Source organism: Cicer arietinum, chromosome 4, assembly GCF_000331145.2.
Source record: "Cicer arietinum cultivar CDC Frontier isolate Library 1 chromosome 4, Cicar.CDCFrontier_v2.0, whole genome shotgun sequence".
In the NCBI taxonomy this organism is placed as follows: domain Eukaryota; kingdom Viridiplantae; phylum Streptophyta; class Magnoliopsida; order Fabales; family Fabaceae; genus Cicer; species Cicer arietinum.
Genome location: NC_021163.2, coordinates 32,021,198 through 32,041,882, shown reverse-complemented (window position 1 = coordinate 32,041,882; position 20,685 = coordinate 32,021,198). Strand labels below are relative to the sequence as shown.

The 20,685-nt window shown below is 29.7% G+C and overlaps 1 protein-coding gene across 2 annotated transcripts; it reads right to left on the bottom strand.

Moving 5' to 3' along the window:
* Positions 1–10,085: 10,085 nt before the first annotated feature.
* On the bottom strand, positions 10,086–16,323 carry LOC101494033 (putative elongation factor TypA-like SVR3, chloroplastic). Of its 2 annotated transcripts, XM_004513715.4 has the most exons (15): positions 16,011–16,323; positions 15,810–15,916; positions 15,429–15,632; positions 14,636–14,812; positions 14,264–14,416; positions 13,769–13,858; positions 13,333–13,467; positions 13,144–13,260; positions 12,816–12,967; positions 12,654–12,738; positions 11,928–12,022; positions 11,365–11,530; positions 11,006–11,201; positions 10,750–10,931; positions 10,086–10,482 (listed from the first exon to the last, which is right to left on the bottom strand). In XM_004513715.4, exons 1-14 carry the CDS (start codon positions 16,216–16,218, stop codon positions 10,798–10,800), a joined length of 2,019 nt encoding a protein of 672 aa, XP_004513772.1. In that variant the 5' UTR covers positions 16,219–16,323; the 3' UTR covers positions 10,086–10,482; positions 10,750–10,797. The 2 variants fall into 2 exon arrangements, with proteins under 2 accessions (XP_004513772.1, XP_004513771.1); XM_004513714.4 differs by lacking the exon at positions 10,086–10,482 and having other exon boundaries at positions 10,511–10,931.
* Between the last annotated feature and the right edge of the window lie 4,362 nt (positions 16,324–20,685).

The following is a 20,685-nucleotide window of genomic DNA, read 5'->3' as shown; positions in this document are numbered from 1 at the left end:
GATGTAGGGATATAAAGGGATTTTCTTCCCTTATATTCTTAAGGCTTAAATATAAATCTCATCTTTTATTTTTTTATCTAATATTTATTTTGGTTTTTTATATTTTTTAATTAATTTTTGCCTTTTATTTTTTTATAAATAATATATTTTTAATTTTTTTCACAATTACAAAAAAGTTATAGCAATATATGATAAATGAAATTTCTTCTAACAATTGTTAATATGTGTCTACTATAAATTCTTTTAAAAAATCATTCTTTTAACTCAATAATAGATTTACACTTGAAAAAACTAACCTTGAATATTTTGAAATAGATATCAAATATTTGAAATGAACGACATTGAACAGAGCTATATGTATTTTCATCATGTCCTTGTTAAGTTTGCATACTTAACTTTATAATTGAGTCAAGATTAAACCTCAATAGTTTATAATAGTAATCATAGAGTTGTTTGAGAGAGTTATGATAAAAATGACTATCATTTATTATTTATAAAATATAAATGATGAAAATAAATTAAAAGAACAAAAGATAAAGGAACCAAAACGAATATTTGGTAAACGATAAAGGACTAAAAATATATTTAAGCCTATTCTTAAAAACCTCCTAAACATTTTTTTTTTGCCAAATTTGCCATGCTCTAGATGTAAATTTTAATATAGGATTTGTCTGGATACATCCAAATTTGGTCTGTAAGAACTAAATTGGTTCGATAACAATATAACCTTTAGTGTTTCAATCAAAACAAATATAAAAAAACAAGTTATCCTCTGACGTTTGGTGAAGTGTGCAGATAACATATCCTTGATAGAAAACCAAAGAAAAAGAAAAGAGAAGAAAATCATATAGCACTCGCTACATAAGTGACATTAGTAGTACAAATTGAAGTTGTGACAAAAGAACTTACCATCAGGTATTCATCGTTTGATAAAATATGGGTAGCACAAAGTGAGTCAGTCACACTCAAGATCAACGCATTTGATGCTTACCATCTACTAACTTTGAACAAACCACATAATGTGTTGAAGAAACAAAATAGAGATTAAGTTCATCGTCTACTAACACAAGTGAAGCACAAAAGATAGTTCGGTTAACAATTCATTAAACATCTTCCACACGACATCAAGATATCATATGACCAATTAGAATCATCACCTCATACGTTCACAATGTAAAGGAAACCTCAACATTTATTTCCATCAAACTGAAATATTCATTAAAGGAAAATTCAAAATTGTACAATGATTGAACACAAAGATCAGGAAGAATCTTTGAAGATTCAATTCTTCATAAAGGAAAGTAAGGAAAGCAGCTATCAACTTCATGTCAAAGCTCAAATAATTTTTTCTCGCAGTTAGGGGTGGACAAAAATTCTCACAACTTCAATTTGTACTACTAATGTCACTTATGTAGCGAGTATACTTATAAGTATATAAGTATACATATATATAAAAGTTAAATATATTTCTAATCCTTATAAAATTTCAACCTTTAAAGTTTAGTCCCTGTAAAATGAAAATACAATTTTTAGTTCCTACATAATCATCATGCAGCGATTTTAGTTCATAATTTTAAATGAACATATATTTTTTAATGAATTTTTTCTAATATATTTATAACAATATAAAAAGTTTCTCCATAACAAATGAGCTCAAAATTTGAATTTTACGTCTATATTTTTGTTATTTTTATTTTTGTTATTTTTATCTTTATTTTTTGACATTTGAAAAATTCATATTTCATTCATCCAACAAACTTAAAAATTCTAATTTTTGTGGAATAACTTTATATAATTTTCTAAACAAGCTTGCTAAAACTCATCCAAAATTTTTAAATTTGAAGAAGAATTAAACATATTTCATTTCAAAATGAGCTAAAATTGTTTGCCGGATAATTTTGTAGGGATTAAAATTTGTAATTTTATTTTACAATGACCAATCTTCAAATGTTGAAATTTTAAAGAGACTATAAATATAGTTAATCCTATATATAAGTATAAATATATATAACATTATCCATGAACGACAATTTCGACTATTAACGAAAACATTAAAACTATCACACGGTCAACATTACAAATTTTTATGATTTTAAGTACTATAATATAAAATATATCTCAATCATGTTATAACATCTATTATTAAGTACAATCCATCATATTCATCATCTAATGTAAGAAAGAAAATCAAAGAACATGACTAGAATATACTTTTCCAAAACAACAACATATTTATGCTAAAAGATGCAAAATTGTGTTCAATTATTGCATCAACAAACATGAGTTTATAAGCATCAGAAAATTAAGTAAAATAGCATTCTTTAGAAAATTTATGATATACAATTTATAAATTTAACTTTTATTTTCAATTAAACCCCCAAAGTTGTTGCAGTTTATCAAAACAATACACAAATGTTACAACAACAGAACAACAGCTTTGTTCTAACTTGTAACATATTTTTAAACATCGATACTCAATCAAATACAACGAAGTTTGTAATCAAATTTAACGTAATTAAATCTAGTTTTCAGAAAATCAACAATCACTCAAATATTATGTTTAGTGATAAAAGTATGACTAAAATATCACATATATGTAATGTGAATTTTAAGCTGACAACATTCATTTCAATTGTACAAATGTCCTAATTAAGTTTACAAATTTAAATGGTGCAAGAATGATACACAATACATCAAAACAAAATCAATTCACTCAACATAATCTGTATCAAAAATGAAACTCAATATCATTAATTTCAAACACATCAAGAGAGATTATTTTCATATCATCAAGGAAATTCAATTTTATTCTTTTTTTTTTTTCATTTCAAATTCAGCCATATGAATTCACATGCATGACTTATTTCAATCATTTATTCCAAAATCCCTAAAATATAACATAGACTACCTTTTTTTTTCCTTTCAAACCGTTAAACCAAAATTCCTTATCTTAGGTAAACACTACCTCAAACATTCATGTAAGAAAATAGGAAAATGGAAACCCACATCTTGATTTTCATAAGAATAAAGAAGATGATGTTATCAACTATTTCTTCCTTAGCTCTTAGCAAGAAAATTGTGCACTCTTCTTTTCCCTTCTTTTAGATTTTCCAAGTTTTTTCTCCCCTCTCTCTCTCTCTCTGTCCCCCCTTGTTATCTTCTCTTTCTAGGTGTTATCCACAAAATGACTGATAGTAAACTCTACTAGAAGGAGGTTGAATACAGTTCAATACTTGAAAAATCATTTGAGTTGCACGACAGAAAATGAAATTTTTTATTGTGATGGACTCGAGTATTAAAGTTATTGGATATTTGTATCAATTTGATAATGGTATTAGAATTAGACAACACAAATCTTATTTGAAGTTGTTTTGAAAGAGATTTTGATACTTCAACTCAATTCACAAAGACTCTATGAATCACATAATAGAAAAACTAAGATATCATATTTGAATCAATTAAGCCTAAGGTGTTGAGTTCAATGTTAAAAGTTGAAATTCATTCAACACTCACAAAACATGATTCTAAATCAAAAAATTATAATAACAATCTTTTTATCAATTTTGCAGCAAAACAGAAAATGCCACCCAACTCAAAAAAAATGAAAATCAAAGTACAATATAAAAATACAAAAATCAAAGAGTTAGGGAAAGAAGGATTCACACGACAATTTATACAGATTTCTCTACTTCGTTCTCTCTCGTAGAATACGTCTTGTGCCTATTCAATAGAATGAGAGTTTCTTCTTTGATTATTATTCATTATTAACATTTACAAGATCCTTCAAAAGATGTTATAAAACCTTGCACACAAACCATTCTTCCTAAATGCTATTTGACACAGAAATTTGGAATAATCCTCCAACTTATAAACAAACATCTACTTCAAGTTGAAGATCAAATTTCACCCCTTTCAAGATAGAAACCTACAAAACCATCTCTATAAATTCCTTGAAGATCACATTATTTAGCCTTTCAAAATGCAAACCATTGATATCCCCCGTTGTTGTTTCTTGCTTTAAAACTCAAGTGCACACTCAAATTGATCAAGAAATAGTTTTTAATCTATTAAATGATCTTGAATGCTTAATTATGAGGAATGGAAGAAAATATTCTTGTGTTTAGAAAACCTTGTGTATGATGCATAAAAAAGCTAGACCAATGAAAAAAAATTTCTATGATAAATTGTCACTATGTAACTTCTAAAACAACCTTAAAATTGTCAAACTTTAAGTCTGCAAGCCTAGTAAGTCAATTCAAACATCTTGTGAGTCAACTTACACGTGTTTGAAAAACCAAATTTGAAGTTTGAAGCTGTGTAAGTTGACTTACAGAACCCCCCAGCCTAGCTGGTAAGTCGATTCACACACCAGGTGAGTCGTTTTACAGTCTCGTAACTTTAAAAATTTAGTTCTTGAAATAAACTAAATAAACCCTCTTTATATTCACTCTTCTAATTCTCTTAAGTATAACCTCAAAATAAACTATAACATGCATCACTAGAGCCGTCAAATAAGCCCCCAATTACAAGGCCCCCTTACTTTTTTTGTTTTATTATTAGGCCCCCTATCAAAATAATCTTTTAAAGGGCCCTTAATTTAGGCCCATTATTTAATGGGGCCTAAGGGAGGGGGCTCTAAGGGCCCATAGGCCCCCAATATTTTGTTAATTTTAAAAAAAAATTCTTGAAAAAACAAATTTATTAAAAAAAAGTGAAAATTTTTTATCGAAAAAAAAAATCAGAAACTTTTTATCAAAAAAAAATGGGAAATTTTTTATCGAAAAAAATCGAACATTTTTTATCGAAAAAAATCGGACACTTTTTATCGGAATTTTTTTATCGAAAAAAAATCGGACATTTTTTGTCGAAAAAAAATCGGAAACTTTTTATCGAAAAAAATCAAAAAAAAATTATCGAAAAAAGTCAGAAATTTTTTATCGGAAATTTTTATCGAAAGAAAATCAGAAATTTTTATCGAAAAAAATCGAACATTTTTTTTCGAAAAAAATCAGAAAATTTTATAGAAAAAAATAAAAAAAAATTATCGGTGAAAAAATTGAAAATCTCTATTTCTCAAAAAAAATTGATTCTTTTTTAAAAAAAGTGGGCCTAGGGCCTCCTAAGCCCACAAATTTTTAGGGGACTTTTAATTTAGGGGGCCTTGTTTTTTGGGGCCTTTTAAATTATTAATTTTTTTGGCCCCTTCAAAATGTGGGCTGGGGCCAATAATTAAGGGGCTTGTCAAATTGACAGCTCTATGCATCACTCTATATTATTTTTCTTTGTAATTTATAATTTTATATTAATAAGCAAAACATAAAATAATTACTATAAATTATTTAATATTAACGAGGGATGTTACTAATATACTATTATGAAAAAAAATGGAACATGGAGACACTAGAGTGAACTCTTGCTTAAGCTTAAATAAAGATAATGAGCTTCCCTCCAAAACTTTTGAATGAGTCTTGATTTATTTCACTATTAGTTCCTAAAACTAGTTACCAATTAATTTTAATAATCTGATGAAAATTGGATATTTTTGTACAATTGGAGATAGTTCTACACTTGAAATTATAATAGTTCTATCTAAACATACACATACATTCAATCTAGCCTTACACTGTGTTTTTGTTTAAAGGATTTAACTTCAAAAGATTATTTGAATTGTTAACATATTTTCCAGCACGACAAGCTAAAGTAAACTATTTTTTTGTATCATCTCCATTGTTTGAACTTATTTAGCAATTCCAAAACCCATACATTGAGCATAGTTCATGTAATACATAGTGACCTCATATTCAGAGCTTAATGTGATCACTAGTTTTTCTACGTTATGATTGAGAAATATAATAAATACACAAAATACTTCCTTGTAAATAAAAATTGAATCGCCACAGGAGATAGCTTTCACGTGAGAGAATAGAGATGGTGGTTGCAATGTGTTGTCCATGAGTTAAATATTGTTTGTTGAAATACTCTAATTTAAGGGGTATGAATGAGTCAATGGAACTTTTGGCAGCGTTTATCGGGAGCAACACGTGGGATGAATTTCTATTCAAGGTTAGATATTCTTTTATTTAGATGAGATTTCGAAGCTGATCTTAGTAAGGAGACTCAAGGTTCAATGAATTTGTTGTTATTTTTAATATATATATATATTATAATTTATCTCCTTCTTAATAGAAACTGCACGCGCAATAGTGTTTTACACGCGTTCCTGAATTTGCGTATAGTTTGCGTTGTAATAATGTTTATAAGATAGGTTCTACTGACTATATAAAAGAAAGAAGGAGAAAAATGTACATGGATTATATATGAATATTTTGATTAATAATTTATTTTAATTCATCCACATAGATAAGATAGTATTATAATATTTATTAAAAATGATTAAATTAATTTTTTTAATATATTTATATATTTAATTTAGATTTTAATAATTAAATAAATTGTTTTTATAATTGAAAATAAATCTAAAATATAAAAACTTAAAAATTTGATGATATTAAATTTATTTATAAATAACATCTCATTAAAATATTAATAAATTAATTTAATAACATCAAAATATATTAATTTTTAAAAATACAAAAAAAGTTCCTCTATTTATAAATTATAAAGAGTAATGTTATATTGTGGGGAAGGTGTCTTCACGAATTTTGACGACAGTTGAGTAAAGCTTACTACACAGGTGCAGCGGTAATACAAAATATTTTTTATTGATAAAAAAGTAATTATATCTTAAATAGCAGTTATTTCTTGCATCTGGTGTGAATCACTCTTCGTAATAATCAGTATTACTCAGTTACAAAATACTAGTATAAAGACGAATATAATGTGTTTTGTCCAAAAATGTATTGGTAGTTTTCATTTTTCTTTATTTTTTAGTTTTTAAAACCAATATTTAAAACACTTTTCGAAAACTGAATTACGTAACAAATTTAAGAAAATAATTTAAAAAATAAGAAATGGTTACTGAGAAAGAAATCGAAGGCTCTAATTTTTCTTCCCAAACTATTTTCCTCTGTCCTATGAAGCATTTCATTTTTTTAGTTCATCTTTTTCCGGTAGTTTTAGTGCTATTATTAGCACATTGCCGTTGCACCTTTTGTGATTAGGACATTGCTAGTGCTGGTTAAGAAATACATTGGTGGAACAATTGAATCTTCACAAATCGTTCAAAGTAGTTGCTAATTTCTTAAATGCAAGAATATGAATATGAATAATGTGCACTCCAATACACGAGTTAAGTTTGTAAACCGATTGTTTAATGATTTATTGGTAAAATCCAAATAGTCTTGCATTATGAAGATTGGCGCAATGGTAAAACTATGAAAGATAGATACTCCTAAAAGGATTAAGTATCCTACCAAGTATTTACTATATACCGATTCTATATCTATGCATCGTACAGTAAAAAAAAATTATTTGTTTACAAATGTTTTTTTAAACGGGGAAAGTTAATAATTAATTATTATGTAAATATGTTTTTTTCACTCAAGTTTGAACCTCAGGATTTTCACTTCTTTAACTCTTACATCAATTTAGTTGACCTATTCAGCCACCTCAAATATAAAGTCTTTGTTTATAGGTGTTTTTAGTTCAAATTCTTTTAAGAAGAATGGTATAATGACCATTAAAATCCGTTTGATGAACATGATAATATATATAACTAATTATATTATGTATCAGTCCGACATTAGATGCACTAATAAGATATAATAAGTTATTCTTGAACACTATTATATTTTGTCTCTCTAATTAAAATTCATATCATCAAAATGAGTTGGATTAGAAACCACCAAGATATAATAAAAAGTGTAATTTATGCAATTACCTTATAGAATACTAGTGTCCAGACGGTGTGGGATTTTTTTAATTGTATAGATTTTGTTACATTTTTATAATTTTGATTATTATCGAATAAAAAATGCTATGCAGAGGCAACTGAAAGGGTAAAAATATTATATTTAAATGCGATTGAATGTGGAGATTACATGGCTTGGAGGTTGCAAATTTTTTTTTATTGAGGAAATAAGAGGTTGCATTTCTAAATTTCTAAAAAGTAACTTTTTGAAAAAATTGATGCAGAAAGGGTTAAAGTGGAAATGAAAAAGCCATACCAACTACTTGTTTCCCATTTATTTAAAGAGAAATTTTAAAATGTCTGAAATTGAATAAAATATAAATATAAATTAAAAACAATAGAATTTAATAGTAAATTTCAAAATAAAATTTTAATAATTAAGTTTAAACATTATGTATGATTTTAAGACTTTAAAATCAAGGGTAGTTTTGTCATTTTACATATCTAATAAATTGTTATCCAAAATTATAAAAACATGAATATTAATTTAAATTTAAAATTTTAAAATAAATGAAATTTTTTTTAAAAGGGTAATTTTTTATTTCCATTTACATATATTATATCTTTATTTTGTTTATCCAACAAAAAAATATAACTATTTGGTTACTCGTGATTTATAAAATGTTTTAAATTGTTTATTTAGTAGTGTCATTGAATTGTTTAAATATAAATTTATTTTACTATTTATTTTACATTTTTAGAATTTTTTAAATTTTATAATATTAAAAAGTATTGTAAGTTAATTTGGCAAAAAAAAAATGTAATTGTTTCATAATAATAATTTTTTCATTTAAATATGATATATTTTATATTGTATCATGATGCGATGTGTATCAATTATCAAACACTACAAAATAAAATAAAGTTATAATGTTTATTATCACGTGCCCATTAAACACAACACAAGATATGATAATGTTTATTTTGTCACTATTTTATCCTACTTTATATAGTACGTTGTCTATCATCTCATTGCATAAAACGAGCGATAATTGTTAGGTAGTTAATCTCAAATAGTGGTTCGTCGCGGCCAACCCCAAAAGTGGGATAGCGAGATAGCACTCTGAGATAGGCAGAATAACTGCTATTTTTTGGACAAATTGCGTGAATAATACTATATAAACCTATAGTCATCTTACTCTTAGTCAAAACATACATTGAAATACTGACAAAAGTCAAGGAAATAAAGATGATGCATATTGAAGTCTTTAACAGATAGTAATAAAATAAGTAAATATTAAAACACAAATGCATGTTCTAGTATAGGAATCAAAGATAAACATCATCTTCGTTAGCATATTCTACTTCCTCTTCTTCCTACATGAAACTAGAAACAACAAAACAGAGAAGAAATAAATAATAGTGGGATCTCATTGAAAAACATCGGGATTAACTACGCTGCAATAGTGAAATCTTGTCCGGATCTTGTTTCATGTTATCGCGGTTAGACACTGCACCGCATTGGAACAACGAAACCTCACTCATAGTATAATTGTTGGGTCAGATATTTGTTTAGCAAAAGAGAAAGGTGGTTTGGGGGTTAAAAATTTTAGAGGTCTTTAATTCTAATCTATTAGTTAAATGGAAGTGTTGTTTTTGCGATACAAGTGGTCCTTGGTTTTGAATTATTATCTTATAAATATAAATATGACTTTTTATCAAAGATATTCTTGATGGTTATATCATTCTGCTTCTTTGTGCGGTAGAGAATAGCTAAATTGAAATCCTCAAATCCTAGAGTTTGGGAGGATAATTGGTTTGGTATGAATTTTTTTTTTGTGATATATTTCCATCACTGTATACTTTGAAAATATGCATGTTCTTGTTGAAAATTTGTATCGTTGAGAATTTTATTGCAATAGTTGGAATTGAGTATGGATTCGTCAATGGGTGGTGGAATCAGAGAATTGTTTGGGTCAAATGTTTTTGTTATTATAGGTGGTACTCTCAAATGATGTTAAAGATAGGTGAATTTGGAAAGAAAATTTGTTGAGAACTTTGTTCTGTTGCATTTGCTTATCTTTGCCTCTTAAGGTCTAACAATTTTGACTCAGATAAATTTTTTTTGAGACTGGTTTGTATCAAGGGTGGAATTTAGATTGGATTAACTATTCTGACCGGTATATGAACCATTAAAATGTCTAAAATCTATTCGATTGTAATGAATATTAGATGTACTGAGTTATAGTACCCTGTTGCTTATAAAAAAAAAATATCTACTCCCAAATTTTTCTTTAAAAAATTATGAAAATCATACATAAGTAACCTGGTCTGGTGTACCAGAAAGCAGACATGTGAGCCAACATTCCAAACCGACAGTGTCTCTCATTTACAGATTTACAGAGCCAGTTCACATCCGACAAAACAACATCAACAATATATGAAGATTGGAACAGGATCCTCTACAGCTGTAATATAGTGCACTAACTGTACGGACTAGGAATTGATAGATTTGGAGGTTAAAAAACATCAGAAACTGCGTTAGAAAATATCCCCGGAAATTTAACACAGATATTTGTGTAGCTTTGCTATTCAATGGTGTCAAGCTCCTTCAGCTTTGATGCTTCGCTTAGCGCGACTACTCCTATGATATTTATTTATTAAGTGCATGGCTGCGGGCAGGAGGTAACAATTCATCAATCAATAATAATACCGCAAACAATTCGTATTTTGATGTTCCTTGCTGTTAATAAATATGGACTTTACAAAACATGTAATCAAAATTTGAGTGTGTAATTTTATCCTCTAAATCAACTGAGAACAATCGCTATGATGAATACGGCATTTCGCCAATTCCTATATTATTCTGCTGTTTCAGACAAATATGTGCTACATTGCAAAAAACAGTAGTGAAGTTTATACAGCTTCAGCAGAGTTACCTTATAAACCATCTGCATGTTACTGCTTCAAAGAATCAAAGTGAAAATCTACCTTCCTTTCTTTGCAAGTTTTGGATTCTTACACATTCTTATACTTTGAGGGGTGACCTCTACTAGTTCATCTTCTTGAATGTATTCAATGCAGTCATCCAAACTATAATCCAATGGTGTATCAAGAATCACTGCACAAGGGTTTAAGGTAAATCAAAATGTGTATTTCATATAAAATGGTAATTGCAATGGAGCTGGTTCTCACCTGACTGTTCCTTGTTAGAACGTATATTGGTTGCAGCTTTTTTCTTGCAAACATTCAAGGACAAGTCCCCAGCGCGTTGATGGATGCCAATAATTTGACCTTTATAAACTTCTGCTCCAGGACCGATAAACATATGCCCCCTCTCCTGTGAACTAGCGATTGCATAAGAAGTACTTGTTCCATCCTCAAAAGCAACCTGGAAATCCAGAACATGTCATTAATGAATGAAGGAAAGACCCGTGAACAAAATTGTGATATCAAAGTAAGGTCCTCAGTATTATATCAAAGTAAGGTCCCCAGTATTATGATCATGTTTTAAACTTTTAAGCTTGCACTGTGAACAGAAATGTTGACATTACCAATGAGCCTAGATCTCGAGTACTCATGTCGCCCGCCCAAGGTCCATAACATTCAAAGACAGTGTTGAGAATAGCTGTCCCTCGGGAAGCAGTTAAAATTGCATTCCGCAATCCAAGAAGGCCACGGGTTGGGATCTTATATTTGAGTAGTGTAGTTCCCTCCGATCTACAATGAAATTAATATTGAAATCATCAGATCAAATGATCTATTAATCTAACGGTTAAAAATCCTATAAACAGTAGGATGAACTGTTTTTTAGAGTGAATTTGATATTCATTGAAATATTGATATTTAAAATCAACAAGAAAATTTGCTTCATTTCAATGCCATGTTTCCATAAAGGTATATGTTGTGTATATATTATTTGATATTGTGTAATTATTTATATAGTTTTTATTTAGCTTGTTAATTAGGTCCATTAGGTTTATCATAGTCTATTTAAACAATTTAGTGGTTGTACTGTTGTCACACTTTTTGAAATAATAATTATAATATTTTTCTCTAATTCTACAGATCTATAGTATATATCACAATAAAAGTAGTAGAAAAGCAATTTACATACCCAACTCCTTGCATATCAAACATTTGCCCTCGTCTCTTGCCAAGAAGTTCAACAACTGCTCCCATGTGCACTTCCGGTACCTCGACAGTTGCAATCTGCAACCATTCCACCAATTAAAGTATGTATGAAATGTGTGAACAAGTGAAACTTTTTAGGAGACTCAGTAACTCAACTAAAAACTTTTAAACAACAAAAAGCTTTCAGTAACAATCCCAATCTTTATATTTAGTATAAACAAAAACAAGTTCCTACATTTAATTGTAATATCCCTTTTCAATTCATAAAAAATTAATTCGACATTTATGTACAAGAAGGGCATCCTAGAGCCATAAAGTTACCGCCATGGCAGGGTCAACAGAAGTATCAGTCCCATTATGAATTTAAATAACATCATCTTAATTTATTTGCACGACCAATAATGCTGATTCTCCAAGTGAAGGCAATAAAAGCTCATTTTAAGGGCAGTGATTATTGGAGACATTGTTAAGTAAAAGTCCATCACTATGATAGGAATATTTATAGTTTCCAACTGAATTTCATGTAACAGATCACACAGTAAAAAAAAGCAATTAATCATGTCATTTAGGCTAGTTTTTGTCCTTAAATAAGCATGCCAGTTCCCAAAAGAAAATAACTTGGATTCCAAATCTGTCCAATGACTGAGTCATGTCTAGTTTTCTCTTTTTTAATATTTAAATAGCAAGAAGACTTTGATTGGAAGTTTACCTCATATGGCTCCAACACTTTATCATTCACCTTCTTGTTGATAACTTTGGGAGGCCCAACCATGAACTCAAATCCTTCCCTTCGCCTGCATATTGCAATATTATTTGAAGAAGTTGGATTATTAATGAGAAATAGAATATATTCACTTGCACACACACTTACATATTTTCAATGAGTATAGTGATATGCAAAGTTCCACGCCCACTGACAACGAATGTATCAGCTGTTTCACCATCTTCAACCTTCATAGCCAGATTTCTCTCAAGTTCACGATAAAGCCTGTCCCTTAAATTCCTACTGGTAACATACTTTCCCTGGAAAGTGCAAAATAAGTTTTAGCGGGTCTCTTACATCACTGTGAAACTACTTAACAAATTACCAAGAAAACTGAACCTAATAGCAATTATTGTGTACAACGGATATGGACATAGTAAAAGATTCAAATACAAGAAATGTTTTACAGACATAAAATATTAATCTATAGACAAACCTCACGACCGACAAAAGGCGAAGTGTTTATGGAGAAAGACATTTTCACTGTTGGTTCTTCCACTTTGATAGAAGGTAATGGCTTTCCAGTCAGTTTATCCGCAATTGTCTCCCCAATCTGTGTTGTAATGGCTAATAAGGCTACTGAAATACAAGATTATGCACTTCATCAAGAACATTCAACCTTTACCTGAATATCAGAAATTCCACACACTGCACAAATATCTCCAGCCTCCACCCTTTCAGCAGGGACCCTAATGAATTTTTCGTACACATAAAGCTCACTAACCCTTGCATATCTACATGAATCTTCTGACGTACATACCTGGACATAATCATCGTATAAGTGGTAAGCAGTGTAAAACTAAAATCATCTATTTACCACAGTGAACTATGTTTGAAACAAAATCGTAATGCAAAATTGACATTAAGGCCTTAATAATATCTGCTCCACCTCTCCCATACTTAGTACTTAGTAGAAGTGAGTCTAAGACTAAAAATGCATTCGTTATTAAGCAAACTATACTTATTATGCACAAATATTCATCATCTGGTCCAAATAGTGAATATTAGCACAGAGAAATTCACAAGTTGAACAATAAAAATAAAGGAAAAGGATTACACACCTTGACTTCCATGCCTTTTTCTAAAACTCCAGCTTCCAAGCGCCCAATTGCTATACGCCCTTTATGTCCTTCAAACTCAGTACTTGTAACCTAGTTGATGAATAAGTGTATGGCAAGATTACAGGCTAGGTATTGTATATATGAATGACTTCAGAGCATATCCTCCAAACTTTATAAATGACTGTGTATGGCAAGAGAGTTTATTGGTATTTTGAAATTTTTTATGGTCTATTAAAACTATAATGGACTACAGAGCATATCCTCCAAACTTTATAAATGACTGTGTGTGTCTATAAAGAAATGGCATAATCCAAGTTAAGTAGAAATTATACAGGATTATCATGCATTTTTTCCCTTAATGGAATCAAAAGGAAAAGAATCTTCATCTACTTCTTTTATCTATGTTTCCCTTGAAGTTAGGAATATACAACATGACATCAATAGAACAATTGAATTTAAAAAGATTGAGAAGTAACATTGTAAGCAACTACTAACAAGCATTTGGAGTGAGCCATCTTTATCGATACGTGGTCCAGGAATACATCTGATGATGGATTCAAACAATGGTCCAAGGTCATCAGCCAGATCTTCAGGAGACAACCCTGCTTTCCCTTTTATTCCACTTGCATATATTACCTGAAAGTCACACTGCAAAAAGCCAAAAAAACAAAAAAAACTTTACAAATACTGAAACAATTACAATCCTTTAAAATTCAAACGCAATTGATATGTTAGTATTTACCAGTAAACAACATTCAAAATCTTAAAGAAATCACAGTTAAACTGACTACTGAAAGACTTCCAAGTTCCAACCGAATTTGTAAAGCACACAGAAAACAAACTATTTGAGTTATATCACAAGCATACCTGTTCATCTGTTGCATTTAGTTCAATGAAGAGCTCAAAAGTAGAGTTGACGACAAAATCAGGGCGAGCAGAAGGCCTGTCTATTTTGTTCACAACCACAACAACCGCATGGCCAAACTCTAAAGCCTTTTTTAAGACAAATCTTGTCTGTGGCATTGGCCCTTCAACAGAATCTACCTACAAGAACAAAGAGAAGCTTGATAAACCATATATATTACAAGAAGCCACGTACTCAGGTTTCAAAAAACAAAGAATTTTTATTAGAGGGAAAGTGCAACACATTTTGTAGCAGAGGGAAGCGAAACTTCGTTTCTTATAAACAGAATTCCCCCCAAAGAATAAGGATTTATAATTACAGTCCAAATAGTTGAAAATAAAAAAGTGAGAAATTTAAAAATTCCTAGCATTCAGAAATCTCAAAACCAATATCTATAAATATTTTAGGTGTGAAGACATGAAAGGAATGCATAAAATTGATCATTTAGAATAAAGTTAGAAGGGACTCTTCTTCAAATATAACAATTTCTAGCACTTGAAACTAGTTTGTGTGAAAAACCTGAGTTGTAGAAGTATTGATCCAACCTAGTAGAAACTACAACTCCTCCACACACACACACCCCAACTAACAAAAAGGAAAAGAATGTGGCAAAATGCAGGAGGGTTGCATCAGTGAAAACAATATTTTTCTTCACTAAGTAACAAGCAGCTTCCAGAATAAAAAAACAGTCAATTTCAGTTGTGCAAAAAGATACACCGAGTCTTTCGAGATTTACAAAAGAGTCAGAGTTAGTACCACTAGAAGGATTCCTTCCACCATATTCAAGATGCGTTCAACTTCACCACCAAAATCAGAGTGACCTGGAGTATCAATTATATTAATCTTGGCATCTTTGTAAGTCACGGATGTATTTTTACTCAATATAGTGATTCCTCTTTCACGCTCCAAATCATTAGAATCCATTATCCTTTCTTGTACAAATTGATTATCACGAAACACCTACACAAAAGCCAACAAATATATCACATCATCAACAAAATCATCTACTCTGACTTTTCTAAAAAATTAACAAACAAATTAAAAATCTACATTAACGAAAACAAAGTTTCCATCACATAGAAATCAACATGCAAAACGAGCAACAATCACAATATTTCTAAACTTCAATTGTAATACCTTAGTTTGTCTAAGCATGGCATCAACGAGAGTTGTTTTTCCATGATCAACATGAGCAACAATTGCAATATTCCTAACATCTTCTCTTCTCATCAATTTCTTCTTTTCTAAATTGCAAATAAAAATCAACAAATCCAATCAAAATTTCTGAGTTACAAATAAGAATCAACACAAATATAAACTATAGAGAGTGTGAATTACCTGTTTTAGGCTCAGTAACTTCAGAAATTGAACATTTAATCGGCTTAATGTTCCTGGTAGCGAATCGAAGCAGTGATTTGGAAGAAGATAAGGGAAGTGCAAAGCGTTTGTTACGCTTAGAGAAAAAGAGTGGAGAAGAAGAAGTCTTGGGAAGTGTTGTGGTGGTGAAGAATGAAGAGTTTTGAAAAGTGAGTGCCATTTTCTCCATTTTCCCTCACTCACTCTCTCTCTGTGTAATGCGTTGAGGTTACACAGAAATGAGAAGGATGATGGATTGGGGAAAAGAGTGTGAGGCTATGAATTAATTAATTTTTTGTTTATATCGTTTGAGTTTCGAAGTTGAGAAATGTAATATTAGTGGCACAGGAATGGATACGATACTGTTAGTTTACTGTGTGGGAATTAGCCAACTAGGTTTCGCCGTCAATGCATTTACGTACGGACTACTTTCTTCCACATCATCCATTCCAACGTTTCTTACCATTACCACATCATCCATTGTTAATGCTACAACTAATCTTATCGTTAATAATCATTTTCTTTGATCATTATATCACATTTGGAGTTTACTTTAGTTATTATTTTTAAATTTGAATAAGTGCATGTTTAAAATAACCACAAAAAAATGTTGGCGAAAAATAGGTTTCTTTTTGTGAAGGTGTTTGAGTTTTTGAAGAGAAAGCAATTTTATTACTAAAAAAATTCTACTTTAACTAAAGTTTGGAGTTTTTGTAGTAATTTTGGAAATTAATTTTAAAATTGTCATTGTGTGGCAAATACATGTTTGTTGGATTCCTTCATTTTTTTCATAACGGTCCTCATTAACTACTTTAATTTTCATCTATGGAAAGCATTGATTCACCTACTTGTTTCCTTTCATTTTGCCAATTGTTCTAGTGCATTGGCTGTTTATCGTGGTATTACAATTCAAAAGTGTTTAGTCACCCATGTGCTATAATTCTCTTTTAGTTAATTCATAATTATGATTGTTAGTTGATATATTCAAAAGTTAGTTAGTTTCACTTTCTTTTACCTTTTTTTTTTATTTTCTCTTTTAGTTTGATTTTATTTTACCGATTTTTTTTAACTTTCTCTTTTTAAGTGTCACTAATGTATGTACTTGCGAATGCACGAGACACAAGTTAAAATTGTAAATGTGTTTATAATTTCTAAATTTCATTACATAAAATATAAATTTCTATCTAAAATTTTTAATTTATAAAATATAAATGTGTATTATGATTATCATAAATATAATTCAATAATAAGGAGGTTGATGATCGTAAGAAATCATTTTATTATAATGTCTTTTATCCTTCACTCAAAAAAATCTCAACAACCTTAAAGATTTCAAATGTATGATTAAGTCCAAAAAAACATTACTCAACTTAAGTTTCCTATAAAAAGATAAGTAAATTAAGTAAGATTGATTGGTGGCAAAATGACAAGAATTTTGACACATAAAAAATTATGGAAGCTTAAATTACTTCATGATGTCCAGAGTCACATGTTCCACTTTGTCCCAAGCCATCTTTTGGCACACTTTAACGAACCTCTGAAGAAAGATTGAACCATTAAAGAAATCTCAATTGAAATTTACATATCTTAAAATCCAAATAAAGAATATGAGAATGAAAAAAGGGAACTACACCAAAAATGAGTATATATAGCATTTTTTTTACACTACTTATTGAAAAAACGTTTTGTTACATGTATTAAAAATACGGAACTTTCATATATTGATTTTTTATAGGTGTGATTGTAGGTCTAACCTTTAGATAGTGTTTGTTAGTAAAACATTGTCATAAGCATATAGATTAGAAAATGCTTTGCTACGAAGTGTTGTCTTGGGTCTTAAGTTAAAAGCATTGTTTATGTAGTGTTGTATAGTAAACCAGATTATAAAAAAATTACAAAAATTAAAAAATGATATATCGAAACCTAGGTAGTCAATCACGGTGGTTCCCAACATGATCGCGTTGGAGCGTGGCGGCGAAGGACATGGCCACGACAGTGCAGTGCGGCGCGGGCAAGAGGGAGGTCACGCACGATCTGGGCACGTTCGTAGGTTATGGGTCGCGGGTTCTCAAATCCTAGAAAACGTGTTTTTTTTTTTTCCGAAAAATTCTTTTGGTTTTTTATGAAAAACCAATTTTACTCTTAAATTTTAAAACGTTATCGAAGTAATGGTAGTATTTTGTCTTTCAAATTTTACAATTCCCTTCTTCCTCTTCGTCCTCTTTGTGATTCCTATTAGGTTTCTCTCAAGTAGCGTTGTTTATGTTCCTATTAGGTTTCTCTCAAGTAGCGTTGTTTATGTTCCTTGCTCTTCTTCCTCTTCAATGTTCCTATCACTGCGCCAACATCGTTCCTCTCACTCCGTCGTTCCTCTTCCTTTTATTAGTTCTTTCACTACTTTTTTTTTTCTTCTTATTACCTCTTTCTTTTAGTTTTTTTTTTCTTTCTGTTTTTATTTTAATTTAATATTTTTTCTTTTGTTATTTTTTTCTTTCTTTGTTTTCTTTAATTTTTTTACTTTTTTTTACTTTTTTTAAATTTAATTTGTTTATATTTTGTTACTTAGTTTTTTTTATTTAATTTTTTCTATGACTTCTTTCTTTTTGTTTTTTTCTCTTTTTTTTTTAATTTTTTTTCTTTCTGTTTTTTAATTTTTTTTGTTTTTGTTTTTTTTTGTTTTTATTTTAATTTTTTTTATGTTACTTCCTTCTTTCTTTCTGTTTTTTTTTTATTTGATATTTTTTATTTAGTTACTTACTTTTATTATTCTTTCTTTGTTTTGTTTTTTTACTTACTTTCTTTCTCTGTTTGTTCTGCAAACAGTCATGACAACACCATATACAACCCCACAAAGTAATAGTTTGGTTGCATGTGTAATGTTTAAATCAATTGGTGCTAATGTTGACATGTAATTTAATAATAGTGTAATTTTATAGTATAAAGGACAAGAATAATAGGAAAATGATGACATGTAATTTTTGTCGAGTTAAAACTACTTGAGGAATTACTAGAGCCAGACAACATCAGTTAGGAATAAAGGGAGACGTAAAAAAATGCTACAGAAAAATACCACCAGATTATAAGCTAAGCTATTGTTGCAGACAAGTTATAATGAAAAACAAGGACTAAAAGATGAAATATTAAATTAGATGGAAGTTCAAATTGATAATGATGTAGCTGAAATAAGGAGAATTGGAAGTGGAAAAATGGCAATTGAGGTCCCTTTACTGGCTGCCAAGAAGACAAAAGGCCCCTTGGATTTAAAGTTCATGAAAAAAGCATAACACAAATTGGGGAAAGACAAGAGACAAATAAGCATAAATGATGCTTATGACAAAGAAGCAAGAGCAAGAATGGTACAATACATTGCTCATTTTTTTACACAAATGAAATTACTTTTAATGTTGCAAGATCAAAAAGCTTCAATTTGATATTGAAAGTGGTTGGAAACTACAGTCTTCATTTGAAACCTCCAAGCTATCATGAGCTGAGGGTTCCACTCCTTGAAAAAGAGTTGGAATATACAAACGCTTTGTTGAATGGTCATCAATTGCATCGCACAAAATACAGATGCTCAATTATGTCAAATGGTTGGACAGACAAAAAGAATAGGACTTTGATAAACTTCTTGGTGAATTATACATCAGGAACAATGTTTGTGAAGAGTATCGATGTTTTTGCCTACATGAGGACGAGGATTAAGATATTTGAGCTATTGGACAATTTTGTTGAGGAAATTTGTGAGAAAAATATTGTGTAGGTGGTTATTGACAATGGAAGTAATTGTGTATTGGTTGGTAAACTACTAACTGCCAAGAGACCACAATTGTTTTGGACTCTGTGTGCTGCACATTGTCTAGATCTGATGATAGAAAATATTGAGGAAAGATTGCTAAGGTCAAAACGGTTATTCAAAGAGAGATTAATTTTGTCGGCTTCATTTATAACCATACATTGGCGTTGAACACAATGAGGAACACTGACAATATTGAGTTGGTTAGACATGGAGTCACAAGGTTTGCTGCCACATTTCTTACTTTGAAAAGATTGCATTAACAAAACACAAACCTTAGAAAAATGTTCACTTTAGAAGAATGGTTGAAGTCCAAGGTAGCTAACGATCCTAAGGGAAAGAAGGCAACCCCGTATTATACTTTTGACATCATTTTGGAATGATATTATCTACACTTTTAAGGTTATGGGACATCTTGTACAAGTGTTAAGACTTGTTGATAATGAGAAGAAAAAAAACCTGCCATGGGATACATATATGCAGTAATGATCAAGGCCAAGGAGGATATTCAAAAAGCTTTCAATGAACAAGCAAGCAAGTACATAGATGTATATGCAATCATTGATGAAAGGTGGAAATGTCAACTTTGTAAGACCCATAATTTTAAAGTACACTTTATGTATTTTATATATTTTGAATTTTGACTCGGAGGCTTTTAGCCAAAGTTAATAATATTTTGGAGTTTATATGATCAAAAAGTTATTTTGACGCCGTTTAGAATTACTCGTCGATAAATAAATTTAAATTAAGTGCGGAGAATCCTTTACGTAGAATTTAATGCGTTACGGGTGAAATGGTAATTTAACAAATATCTAGATATTTTGGGATATTTGTTAAGTTATATTTAATATATATATATATATA